The 13,846-nt window shown below is 37.4% G+C and overlaps 1 protein-coding gene across 2 annotated transcripts in view; it reads right to left on the reverse strand.

Moving 5' to 3' along the window:
- Nucleotides 1-13,846, reverse strand: part of KLHL1 (kelch like family member 1) — a 420,141-nt gene that overhangs the window by 289,420 nt on the left and 116,875 nt on the right. The window contains exon 2 of one of the 2 annotated variants that reach the window (XM_067562780.1): nucleotides 1,894-2,076. The exons of the other annotated variant lie outside the window; for it this stretch is intronic. Coding sequence (XP_067418881.1) covers nucleotides 1,894-2,076 — 183 coding nt within the window. The remainder of the gene's footprint in view (nucleotides 1-1,893; nucleotides 2,077-13,846) is intronic. 2 annotated transcript variants of the gene reach the window in all.

The following is a 13,846-nucleotide window of genomic DNA, read 5'->3' on the forward strand; positions in this document are numbered from 1 at the left end:
ATACAAAAATGTGTGCAAAAGTGTGTGGAATGTGAATACAGGAGTGCCTTGAATCACAGATGTACCTTAAACAATTCCAATTATATCGTGGCAAAAAATGAGACAATACAGTACATGCATCTAACATAGGTTTTTTTATGTTTAATCCAGTCTAATAATGTGGGTCAAGTATTAGATGAGATTACTCCCCCCAACCCCAATTTTATCCATGTCTGAAAGATGGACAATTAGGCACAAACCGAGTAATTTTTAGAAAAATAATAGCCATAAAGGATTAAGGGCCTAATTTTCATTTACTCTAGAGCCCTTTTACACTGCAGATAGTGAAAAGAGGTCTTAAATGGGTGTAAATTAGTGGGGTCTTAATGTAAATGACACTAGCCCTTAAGTATTCTTCTGGGTCACGATCTACATATGAACCCATCCCAGAGGACTGGAATCCTCTACATATAAAGGAGATGTGAAGATTCATCTATGATGCTCCTCTACCTGTGTGGAACTCACACCTATATATGAAAGGATTCTGGACAGCCCAGCTATATACGAACATCAGCTCTGGATGCCTGGAAGGCGCATAATGTGTTCAGTGGTGGCAGAAATGCTGGAGTTGAGACAGTTGACAGGAAGGGTGATAAGAGACAGTGGGATTGTCAGTTCAATGGATAAAATTGTCGGGGAGTTTGGTAGCAACTGGAATATGGGGCTTCTGTAGATATTGGAGGTTAGAAGAAGAGGAACTAGCTATTAATAGGATGCTGAAGCAAGGGCATAGAAAGATGAAAGAGCACTGAGCAGTGGATGGAGAGTTCTGGGACACTTCCACAGTTGCTGATGGGAACCTAAAGGGAGATTCTATTTCTGAATCATCATTGATAGGAAACTTGCATCTTACTCCCTTGCATTTGCTCAGCATGTCATTTACTCAGATACTATGGGTACGGTGGTAATATAAAAACCTAAATGGAAAGAATATTTTTTCATAATACTTTCACAACCATTGCTCTGACTTTCCCAGTCTTCCTTGCACAGTTCTTGCATTTTTCTCAGTATGAGTAGTATAATTTTCAGCCTCTTTGTACTGCATAAAGAGACAATGACATCACGCCACACAATCCGTACCTCTGTGCACTACCTATTTGAGTTTCAAGTAATGAGGAGTTCCTTGCAATTGCCCTCAAACTCCACAGGTTGACTACAGCACAAATAAGCTGCTGAATACAGAAATACATTAGGGCCTGTTTTTCAGAGCAGCCTCAGCCCAGTATTTTTCCCCACCATGAGTGCCAATTTGCTGCCACAAAATCAGAGGTCATTTCTCCAATCAGGCCCTCAGTGAAGAGGGAGTATTTTCTGGTATAACTAAAAGCCACAACCTAAAAAATCCATCACGTATGCCTGCTGCCTCATACCAAGTTCACCTATGCAATGCATTTAGTTCATTTTTTTTACAAGTTATAATGGCAATATATTTTACATGCATAATTATAATAACAATTAGTGAGTAAGGTTTTTTACTTTTAATGTATACTTTCTGACCATTCAGGTTAACAGTTCAGGAGAAGGTCAGTACTAAAAATTATTCCTCAACATGCATATTTTGGTTTAACTAATTGTTTTTCAATTTACAAATCTGACATGACTAATTACAAGCATAAATGTTACATACTGGGGGGAAAGAGACACCTGTAGGGATTGATCTTCAGATATGAACTTGTATGGCCACCTTTATCTGAGCAAAATGAGTTTTAAATGGATATAAAACACTAAAATCAGATTGGTAGTTTTGCATCCACTTTGCACATGCATAAGTGACTTTACAAGATGCAGGTTGATAGATAATCAGGCTCCAGATGTTTATTTTAACTATTTCAATGCCATGTTTTTATACCCTACCTATGTGCAGGTATCTTACGGTTCCCAGCAATCAGGATAACGTCACAGAGTTGCTGTTGCTTCAAGTAGCTTTCCATCTTTCTGAAGGTTTGTTCAGCATGGTGTACTGCCTGATAGAACTCCTCAGAGCTACTGGAGTCCATTTCACATTGAGGTGTCAGGGGATGGCCAGCTGCTGACAACCTGCAAAACACAAAAGAAATGCAGTGTTGAAATGCCACCAGATGTCTAGACTTAATCACAGACATCTAGAGGGTGATAGAGAGAGATAAATCAATGCATCTTTTCCTGTTATCACTGGAAAAAAAAGACAACTTTTTTTTTTCCAGTTAAAAAAAGAGGCTAATGTATGTAACAGTGGTTTAGCAAAACCATTGTTTTTTCTGGGACATTAAAAAAGTATACCATTTCTTTCAGCTAAAGTAAAATATTATTACATATGTAAAAGTCAAAGAATAAATAAGAGTTTAATATACTAATGTTAACTTGAATTCAGTGTGTAGGTTACTGAAAAATCAACTTTCATTATTTTGTTATGATTTTTGCACTCTAAATTCTTATTATTTACATATCTGCATAAGTTGCCATTTATACAGAAGTAAATTTTTGCAACAGAATACTTGGAAAAGTGAGTTTTCACAGGAGAAATTAAGAAATAGAACATCTCTCTACTTGTTATAAGTGTGTATAGTCTAGCTCAGATCTTTAAAAGCTACCATCATTTTTACAATCTAGTTCAGAAGACAAAATTCTGACTTCACTAGGAACAGGACTGGCCTCTTAGCATGGTAATAAATATCCCATAATGAGCCAGAATTTTAACAAAATGTTAATGATGCTGTACTTAATTTAGCCTGTTGTGGTGAGCTGTTTGTAACACCAAAATTGAAAAAGCAGGTCTTAGAGATTAGGGATGGGTGTAAAATGCCTGTGGGGATCCAGAGCCGTGGATTCCAAAATTTGAGGAGTTTCAGACGGAGTACAAGCCCTTTTCTAAAAGTAAAAATATCTGCCATCAGAATCACTGATCTTTGATGCAAGTATGTGTTCTCAGGCATTTCTTGAGCAAAATGGAAGTACTGGCACAAAAAACAATCCTCTCCTTTTACAAACATTTTGTGTGGCTATTCAAATTAAAACAGTGGGTTTTTACATATCTAGTGGTGTTGAAAATGAGCTGTTTCACATAAAACTCATCATTTTTCCCCCTCAGCCCTTCCTATGCAAATCATCTAAATCAACAGGATGGTATGAGATTAATGGAGGGCAGCATTTAGCCCAATATATCAAAGATATTCTCAATAAAAAGCACTCTCAATGTATAAATATTATACCAAAAGGAAAATGCCAAAGATAACATGGTGATTATTGATAATTGAGAAATGTAAATGACACAGTCTTTTCAAAGCAAAAGTTTTAATTTGGTAACAATAATATTTCAGTGACATTACTGAAATCCCACAACACAATACAAAGGGTTTAATTTCCAACGCAGGCAAAATTCCCACGGAAGACAGTAAAAGAGGGCAAGACTAGGGAAGCATCCCTATGCCACACTGATGTCTGGATGTCATGCTGTGTCCCCTTGACATGACTGGCAGCCTTCATAATTTGGGGAAGCCTGCAGTCAACTCTATATTACAGAAGATAGTCCCAGTAACCTTTGCACCTCCCCTAGTGAGACATAATGTGCCAAGTTTAACAATTATATATGAACCTGAATCAATTACACTTCTTGATATAAAGTAAGAAGTTATAGAAAATTGAATTGACAGAACTTAACTGAACATATTATTCAATGAATCAATTTAGAATGTTCTATTTCTTTAATTTTGTTGTAATCAACCACTAAAAAGAAAAAAACATACAAATAATAATGAATGGAGAGAACTGCCATGATGTGTAATATGAGGTAGAAAATGGTTGAGTGGAGCTCCAAAGAGTCAAAGGTGTTAACATGACCTTGTCACACTATCCAACATTAAATAGTTTTCAACAAGGTTCTGGGTTTGGTATACAAAAACCTCAGCTTTCTTAGTACCATGGCAAACACACCATTAAAAATCTCAGTATCTTTTCTTAAAGATACATAAAAGAAGGAAAAACAGTGAAAGCATTTGAAATATAAGTATTAAGTAAGATTTTCATTTTAACCATATCCTTGTTCCCTTTTCCCTTTCGCTGTAAAGAGTTTTTATAAGGAAAAACCCCTTGTTTGATATTAAAGGTAGTAATAACAGTCCTTTTTGGGAAAAAAAAAAAAAAAAAAAGAGAAAAAGTAAATTGAAATGAGATGGAGTTCTTGTCATTGCTGTTGTTAAAGTACAATCCTGTTTCCTAAAAGACAAAACTAGACATACTCACAGAAAAGGGGAAAGAAGAGAACAGCAAAGATAGAAAATGCAACTTCTATCTCTGGTGTTGATCTCTCTGCTGGAAAAACACAAGCATAACAGACAGTTTTATCAGCTACTCCGCAAACTTGTACCAGTATCAGGCTGCTTTTTTGGGCATTGCTTTTAGCTGCCTTTCTGGTCACAGGCTTATAGCAATGTTGCAAAATATACAGTCTTGGCCAGCTAAGCCAATCTCTGCTTAGACACCTGAAACTTGGCAGGTTTCCAACAATGGGACTCAGGTAGCTAGCTCAAGCAGTGCTGTTGGGGTTAAACAGGCAAACCCTATTTCCGCCCTCCTCCCACCATCCATTGAGCTTAGAAGTGACAGCAGCAGCAAGGGTGAGAGGGCCAATGTCACGTATATCAGATTCACCATGGCATATGTAGTGGGAACAAGAGTGTCTATTCCATACCTCATGCTCAGCAATGGAATGAGCAATACAAAAGGCCAAGTCTTCCCCCCAGCCCACCAGGCAAAGAAGTAATTCCACTACCACACGAGGTAAATAGGCCAGTCACCTTGGTTTGACTTTGGTCCCACCCCACCATGATAGCAGGGGTCGTGCTCAATGGAAAATATCCCCCTGGGGAGAGAGCAGGTCTTAACCTGCTGATGACATCCCAAAGGAATCTCTGTGTCAGAGGCTACCCAGAGAAGCATGAGCTAGCTGAAGCCATCTTGGAACCACTAGCAGTTATCTTTGAGAATAAAAGCTATACAGTACATTAGGAATAAAAAGAATCCTGACAATGGCATTGGTCCATTATTAGCTGGAAATGATAAAATTATCAATAAGAAAACCAGAAAAGGCAGAAGTGTTCAATAAAGATTTCTGTTCTGTATTTGGAGAAAAAGCAGATGATATAATCTCATCATATGGTGATAAAGGTCTTTACATTTCACTAGTAATGGACCAAAGTGATAGTCAGAATTTGTTTTATTCATAATCTATTTAAAACACTCCTTGTTCTGAACTCATCAGGCCACAGATTTCTCCTTGTGACCCTTTGCTTCCCTTATCAATTTTCTACAATTTCTAACTTCTGATTTATATTCATTTAGATCAACTGCTCATTTCTTTCATTTGTTTGTTTATATAAATGTTTTATAGCTGCCTTCACTTCACATCTAGAGCAGATATTTTTTTTTAACCAGTACAACCTTCTTTCTTGATTGTGGCTTTTGGGACATCTAGTAAGGTGTTCTTAAATGATTACCAATTATCATTCACATTTTTCTGCTTAAGTTCTTCCTTCCAGCTGTTTTAGCTCCTAATTGTTTTGAGCTTTGTGAAACTGGCCCTATTAAAGCACCAAGTATATATATTACTGGACTAGACATATTCTGCTTGCACATAATAAATGTGATCAAGTCATAATCACTTGTACCTAAGCTACCATTAAGCTACTGTAACAGTAGTAAATTCCACACAGACTTCAAAGTGGATATTTTCCTAGTCTAATGGGAATATGCCAGACATGTTCAGAGAGATAGTGCTCCCTGGCCTCCCTTACACCCAGCCCTGGAATACCCATTCAAACAAGTCATTTAAGCCCTGTCCATGGGAAGAAGCACCCATTGATTCTCTCCTGTACATTCCTCAGTTCATGGCTGTGAGATCTGCTTCAACCCTATATGTTTAAGACCACCCAGACCAAGGAGGCTGGAAACCTACAATGGCCTGTACAGTTTGAATTACTTTTCCCCTTATGCTTGGTTATTTTATGTTGTGACATCATGTCACACATCCACTGCAATTCAAAGACAACTCAAAGCTATTCAGACATAGTTTGGTGCACTGTTCAACTGGAGAACCAATGTCGATACCTTAATATTGATATTAGCTAGTGGAGTTCTGATTCTCCATTGCCCTGTGTGTTGTACAGTCATTTACACCTGTGCATAAACTCTGTCATTCTGGTTTGGTGTACATCCACTTTGTACAGACGTATAAAATGGCATAATGCTCGGGGCAATGGAGACCCAGACCTTAGACGTATTTAGTAAAAATGCTGACTGTAGGGTGGAGCTAAAAGGAAGACAATAGGAAAGTGACTGGGGGCTGAAAGGCTATGCTGTCATCATTCACTGGTTCTTTCACTCTCTAGGGGAAAACTGAACAATGATTAAGTGGAGACAATGCAGCTCTTGAGCTGGTGAGCCCCAATTATACAAATAGCAAACAATAGCATTTAAAATGTATGACTGACAAAGCCTCAAAATGAACAGAAGAGGAAGATATTTGAAGTAAGATGTGATGAGTACTGGTAGGGCCTGACATTCCACTGCCTGCCTGTGTAGACATTTACACTGTGCAAAATAGATGCTCAGATATTATAGCGATAGAGCCATAGAAATGGAAGAACGTAAAATGCTACTGCTTTACATTGACATCCATCATTCTTGTCTATTTTATCTACCTAATTTGACTGCATTTTTCCCTTCACCTACTGAAGGCCAGAGGCCTCAAATGAGAAACTCTTAAATCGGGATACATCAGAGCACTTCACTGTCACTGGAACAAGTAATCTGCCTTCTTGTATTTAACTTTTTTTTTCAATATATAAAGGGATCAGCCAACCAGAAATCCAATTATCTGCCACCTGTTTCATGTGGTATAAAATATGTCATGCTTTAAGCTCTTTATAATATATTTTTCTAGAAACAAAATATCTACAGTTCCTTAATAAAATATATTAATATTCTACTATTTATAGCTGGCGATAAGGCACAAGAAATATTCTACAAGCGCAGACCAAAAAAAAAAATTCATAATTTTTTCCCTAACCACTTTTTATTGGGTACTTAGGGTTCATTAATCTGTGGGATTGCTGTTTTTAAAATAAAATAGTCTGTCAAGAGTCATCACCTTTATCAATGATAACCTATTAAAATTCAGGAGAGCAAGAACTTTATAGAGCTTCTAAACTCTTGGTTACAATAATAGAAGGATTACGGTTTGTTTGCAGCCAAAAGTTTAGTTTCCAGACTGCCACCTGCAATCATAATTGTAAATATATGCACTACTAGCAATTTAAACAGATTGCTTGTCATTAATTTATTTAATCATAACCAACTTACCCAGAGTGTTAAATCAAAGTGAAATATTTGGAATTTTCCTGTCTGCCAGGTTATATCAGTATTTATTTGCCGTTCAAAGATTGTGTTACATTTGTGTTATCTATGGCAAGATTTTTTTCCACAATAAGTCAACTACACACACACACACACACACACACACACACACACAATGAAGTCAAGAGCAGCTCTACATTTTAAGCTCACTGGTTACACAATTCATCTGTTCCTTTCCTAAAGCTAAATCTTATCATGTAATAATTGAAAATGGAATTTCCTCCAAGGACTAATTTGAGGCTCAAATTACTCATAACCAAACTCCCTCCTTAGTCATCACAAGCCAACATTCAAGAATTATGGCATCCAATTGCCTAGTAAAAATATGCCTAAATCTTCTGTTCCATGTACAAATTTCTTTCTGAGTTCAAGGGGAACTCCATATACAAAATAGAGTCAGAATGTTATTAACCTGAATAAAGTAAAATAGAATGCCCCTTTTTCACAAGAACATTAGGAGTCCTCTCTCTCTTAAAGAGTTTCTAATAGGCATCTCAAAATGAAACCAAACTTGATAAGCAAAAGTCATAAAATTAACAGAAGTACTTAAATTAATATTATTCAATCACACTGCTTCTCAATACTTCCCATTCCCATTTCTTTGTTTGTGACTGTCTATTCAGATTGGAAACTCTCTGGGGTATAGAACTGACTTTCCTTCACACCTGTCTGTAAAGCTAACATACCATTGGCAACATACAAACAATAATATAATTAGATAAAAGCAGAAATAACACAAGGAAGAATGGTCTTGTGTCTAGAACAGTGGACTGGGATTGTAAGTCAATTCCCAGTTTGGATACAGACTCCCAATGTGACCTTGCACAAGTCACGTGTGGATTTTCAAAACAACTTAGGGCTAGAATTCCAGGTGCTGAGTACCCACAACTGGAGATGGATTTTTAGAAGAGTTTATCTCCCTTGTAGACACCAAAAAGTGTTCTCACCTCAGTAGCTCCCATTGTGACACATATGGAAAGATTTTCAAAAGAATTGAGCTTTTATGCTTCAAAATTTCTGGCCCTTAATCTCTCCATGCCTTAATTCCTTATCAGTAAAACAGGAACAAGTAAGCTTTCTTTTCTCACATGAGTTGTAAAGGATCAATTAATTAGCATTGATGAAGAGCTCAGACACTTTCCTTTTGGAGAAAGGGGATGTTCACAGATAGATAAATTGTAATGCCTGTAATAGTGACTGCAGGATTTAGAGTCAGAAGTTCTGTTTTTTAACCATCTTCTTGTTTCTGCATAATCTAAATCTATTTTCTAAAACAAGATCATATGTGTGATCCATAAGACATGAGATTTCCATTCTTGCAGTCAGCCCTGAAGCTGAGCTTAGGAGACAGTGTACTTGTATTTCAAAGGAACTGACACTTTCAGTAGCAACATCTCAAAATGACATGCTTTCTCTATAAAATATTCTACAAAGCTAACTTTAAAAGAGCTATCTGCACAAGTAAGTATTATTTTAATTTAGTTTTTATTATTAATAGTGACCAAAGCTCAGCATCTTCATGCTATGTTCGAGCTCAACAATTGCAGACACATAACTACATCTCAAAACAGAGAGACACTCATCTGAGACAGCTGTGCAGTGTAAATGAAAGTAGAGCCACAGGGGAAGATGTCAGCATGCAGCACCTTGTCCAAGAGGGGGGGTATGGCTATTGTCTGGCTAACAACTGAGACGTTACTGAATAGATTGTGTTGTCCAAGAGTGTCCTGATTGACACCTACAACAACGGAACTTTCAGCCAAACCATAGCCATATAGCTCATCAGTAAGGCTGACTGGAAAACAAGGATTCTCACGTGCAAAATATTTTTGTTTTGACATTTGTTTTCATTGAGATGCGGAACAAAAACAAGATCTATCCATTTGTTTCATGAAGGAAAAAAACAGAGAAAGAGAGAGAGAGAGAGCACAAGAATACCCAATAGCCTACTGGTTATGGCATTCACCTGGTATGTGAGCAAAACAGGTGAGCAGGCAAAATGTGGCAGGCAAAACAGGTGAGTGCCCCAGCCAACAGACTATTTCTGGGGGTAGGGGTGTTTCTCTCTGTCTATCACGCTCTGACCCTCCCCTCCTCCCCCCCCCATCCCCATCCTGGGGCTGAGAAACCTTCCCCTTGAAAGTTTCATCAAAATCTATATATTTCTGTTTGGAGAAATCAACATTTTCCTCAAAAAACTGGTGAAAAATATATTTCTTCCATGTGGGTTTGCCAAGATTTTTAAGTATATTTTTTTTTTTATTGAGATAAAAAGTAGAAATCTCAGAATTTTTCACAAAACTAAATACTTCAAAACATTTCCTTGCAATAAGATTGAAACATATTTCTTGACTTTGTATATTACAAAAATCAAAAGGATAAAGACAAAACATTTTATCTATATTTAATGTCCACTATAATGTACAAATCAAACTTCATCAAAATATGTTTTGATATTTTTTATCATTTTATGGAATTAATATGTTCCCACAAAACATTTCAATTACATCAGATTAGCATTTTCTGACAAAAAACTGTTCAGCTGAAAATTTTTTGACCAGTACTACTGAAGGACACCTTCATTCCCACAGCAGTAGTTCCCAGAGGTAAACGAAAGATACTTAGTGTCACATACCCCAGATTCCCTGGTGTTGTCATTGACTGAATACCAATTTCATATCACTAACATGGAATAATTTTGTATCAAGTCTCATGTTTGAATTAGGGAAAAATTACATGACATTCATTTTTATTTTAGCCAAGAAAAATGTATAGACAGTCTGAAAACCCCCTGAATAATTTAAATGCAAAAACTGATTAACCAGAATTAATTTTAAAGGATAAGGCTTGCAAAATATACTCTGATACTGAAGAGTGGGCAAAACATATGTTATTCACACTGCTCATTTTCTTTGTAGAATTATAATGTTTGATCTCATTTTGAATATCTCTTGAGACATCTGACTATATATTTGTATAATGAGATGATTAGTTTGTATATTTAACATGCTTTTAGATGTTAATAATTAATTGTTGATAATTTGAAATAATTTTTCCCTTCCACTCTGCCTGTGTTGATAGATGGGAACTGTTTGTTTCGTTAAAAATTTCTTACATATGTATTCATAAATGACCTTGTTATAGGAACACATCTGGTAATGTAAAATGCAATTGGTATTCATGTAATTCCAGACTGTAGGTTAATGATTTGTTTAAAATGAAATGACGTTTAACAAAGAAAAGAGATAAAGAAACTATGCAAACATCAAAGAGATTTAGTAGTTCTATATAATGGAACTTTTAATATCACCTTTGTGAATAAATCTAACTACTTGCAGTTAAATTATGGACACCCTTCTCACTGGTGGCCAGCACTGCAATGTGTGAGAATATTTCCCCTGAATTAAAGGTAGCCATGTTTCTACCCCAGCTCAACCGAAAATTATCTAGTCTGCACTACCATGAAAAAAGACAACATACATCATTGCTGCTCAGTTGGGAAGTATGAAATTTTCTTTAACTTCAACAGTGAAAGATCCGGCGTTAATTGGTAAGTGATCTCAGATGAAATTAAGTTTTTTCTGACCAGAATAACTCTTTATATTAGGGTGTCACTAAGACTTGATGCAGAACTCTCCAAGCTTATTTCTTTGTTCTCTTTATCGGACTCAGTTACAAACATAGGTGGCATGTCTAATTATAATTTACTAGATCATTTATAAGGAGTTATGTTATTTTATTTCATAATATAATTTAGAACTGGGGAGCCAAGTTCTACTCTCTTTTACACTGAGCATCTCCACTGTCTTCAATGGGGCTATACAGGATTAAACATTAACATTGCCTGTAGTATTACTTTTAGTACATAATTGTATGCATGAAAGATATTTCGACAAGAGTTTCCATACCTGTAAGAGGCCTTTTCGTTGTTTTTTTTTTCTCCTCCTTAAATATGACAAATTCAATTGACCTCTGCTGATATTCTTTTACAACAGGTGATCATGAGACCTAGTCAGCCAATAGAAGACCTCCAGCAACAACAGTAGCACATATTCTGGTAAACATTATAGGATGTTTTCCAAATTTTCTACAGCTTTTGTTCCTCCCATTCACAGTCAATTTAGTCTTTAATCAGAACATTGGCTGGCAAACCTGTTTTGCAGTAGGTATATTCCCAAATCTTACATCTTTCCACATGCACATTAGTTAAAATAGTTTGATATCATTAGCATATTTTAATCTTTCTTCATTTTCAGAGGTTATTCTTTTTTAATTTTTTTTTCAATCTTGAACAGATTCTTTCCCAGATCTGGGAAATGTAATTAGGTTATCTTGCTGTTTCTTTTTTTCCAAACCAGAATACATTAAGATGTTGAAGGCTGTCCTCAGCAGAAAATCCCATCATACTGAAAATTGGTCTTACTGTTCTCCTTGGAACTCATTCCAGCACTTGAATGCTCTTCTTCTAAACTCATGAATCTCTACTACCCACCTTGGGAAAGTTCACGTCATCTGTACAAACCCGGAACACATACTTTCTTTTGTACAGGACGAAGGTGGGGGATGAGATTCTTCATCTCAACCCATATCCAGGGAACACAGGAGCTGCAGTAGTGGCTGTAGCCTGCTATGAACCCCTTACATGGTGTTTTGTTGATTAAATTTATGTAGTTTATGGACCAGCTAAGCCATCCTCATGCCCTTGCCCAGTCCTACTTCTAAACAAACTTGTCCGCATTGCCATGGAATGGTGCCGCTCAGTGACAAAGCATTGTAGAGTTTCCCTGTTTGATGGCTCCATCTCCCATGCACTGCAGACAAGGATCCATTGCTTTTTCAGCCTTGCATGGGGAATATTGATCCAAAATTTTTATTTGATTCGATTTTGATTTTTGATCCTATTATTCCAAATGAACCTGATACGATAGGATCCTTGTAACCTTTTTTTAGCTAATCTTTCTTTCAATGCATCCACCATTACAGTCTGGTTATATTACACATGTAAACATATTAATAATGTATTGACTGTCACTGTAAGCTATGTTTACTGGTACCTTAAATCTATTTCCTCATTAGCTTTCTCTAGTTCATTTATATTTTTATGTAGACTTTTGTCTTGTTGGATCTCACATAATACTTTTTTTTTTTTTATAAACAAATGCATTTTAATTCCTGGAGGACATAGGCAGCAGAGAGCTTGCAAATATATTATAAAGCATGTGAGGCAACTACAGACCAAAGTTAATCCACATAATACATCTGCTATCTGGAAAAAAAAAAAAAAACAACCAAAAAAAAAAAAAACCAGGAGCTGGAAGAATATGAACCATTCTTGTTGAAAATGAAGCATAGCCAGAAAACAGCATCGGGAATCATAGAATCATAGAATATTAGAGTTGGAAGGGACCTCAGGAGGTCATCTAGTCCAACCCCCTGCCAAAGCAGGACTAACCTCAACTATATCATCCCAACCAGGGCTTTGTCAAGCCTCATCTTAAAAACCTCAAAGGATGGAGATTCTACCACCTCCCTAGGTAACCCATTCCAGTGCTTCACCACCCTCCTAGTAAAAAACCTTTTCCTAATGTCCAACCTAGACCTCCCGCCCTGCAACTTGAGACCGTTGCTCCTTGTTCTGTCATCTCCCACCACCGAGAACAGCCTAGCCCCATCCTCTGTGGAACCCCCTTTCAGGTAGTTAAAGGCTGCTATCAAATCCCCCCTCACTCTTCTCTTTTGCAGACTAAACAAGTCCAGTTCCCTCAGCCTCTCCTCATAAGTCCTGTGCTCCAGCCCCCTAATCATTTTTGTTGCCCTCTGCTGGACTCTCTCCAACTTGTCCACATCCTTTTTGTAGTGGGGGGCCCAAAACTGGACACAATATTCTAAATGCGGCCTCACCAACGCCGAATAGAGGGGAATAATCACTTCCCGTGACTTCTGGCAATGCCCCTCCTAATGCAGCCCAATATGCTATTAGCCTTCTTGACAACCAGGGCACACTGCTGACTCATATCCAGCTTTTTATCCACTGTTACCCCCAGGTCCTTTTCTGCAGAGCTGCTGCCCAGCTCGTCGGTCCCCAGTCTATAGCTGTGCATGGGATTCTTCCTTCCTAAGTGGAGGACTCTGCACTTTTCTTTGTTGAACCTCATTAGATTTCTTTTGGCCCAATCCTCCAGTTTGTTTAGGTCACTCTGTATCCTATCCCTACCTTGCAGGGTATCTACCACTCCCCCCAGCTTAGTGTCGTCCGCAAACTTGCTGAGGGTGCAATCTACCCCATCCTCCAGATCATTAATAAAGATGTTGAACAAAACCGGACCCAGGACCGACCCCTGGGGAACTCCGCTTGTGACCGGTTGCCAGCTAGACATGGAGCCATTGATCACTGCTCGTTGAGCCCTATGCTCTAGCC

The sequence above is a fragment of the Emydura macquarii genome, unplaced genomic scaffold, assembly GCF_026122565.2.
Source record: "Emydura macquarii macquarii isolate MOO-44397 ecotype Brisbane River unplaced genomic scaffold, CSIRO-AGI_Emac_v2 contig_2473, whole genome shotgun sequence".
NCBI classification, from domain to species: Eukaryota; Metazoa; Chordata; order Testudines; family Chelidae; genus Emydura; species Emydura macquarii.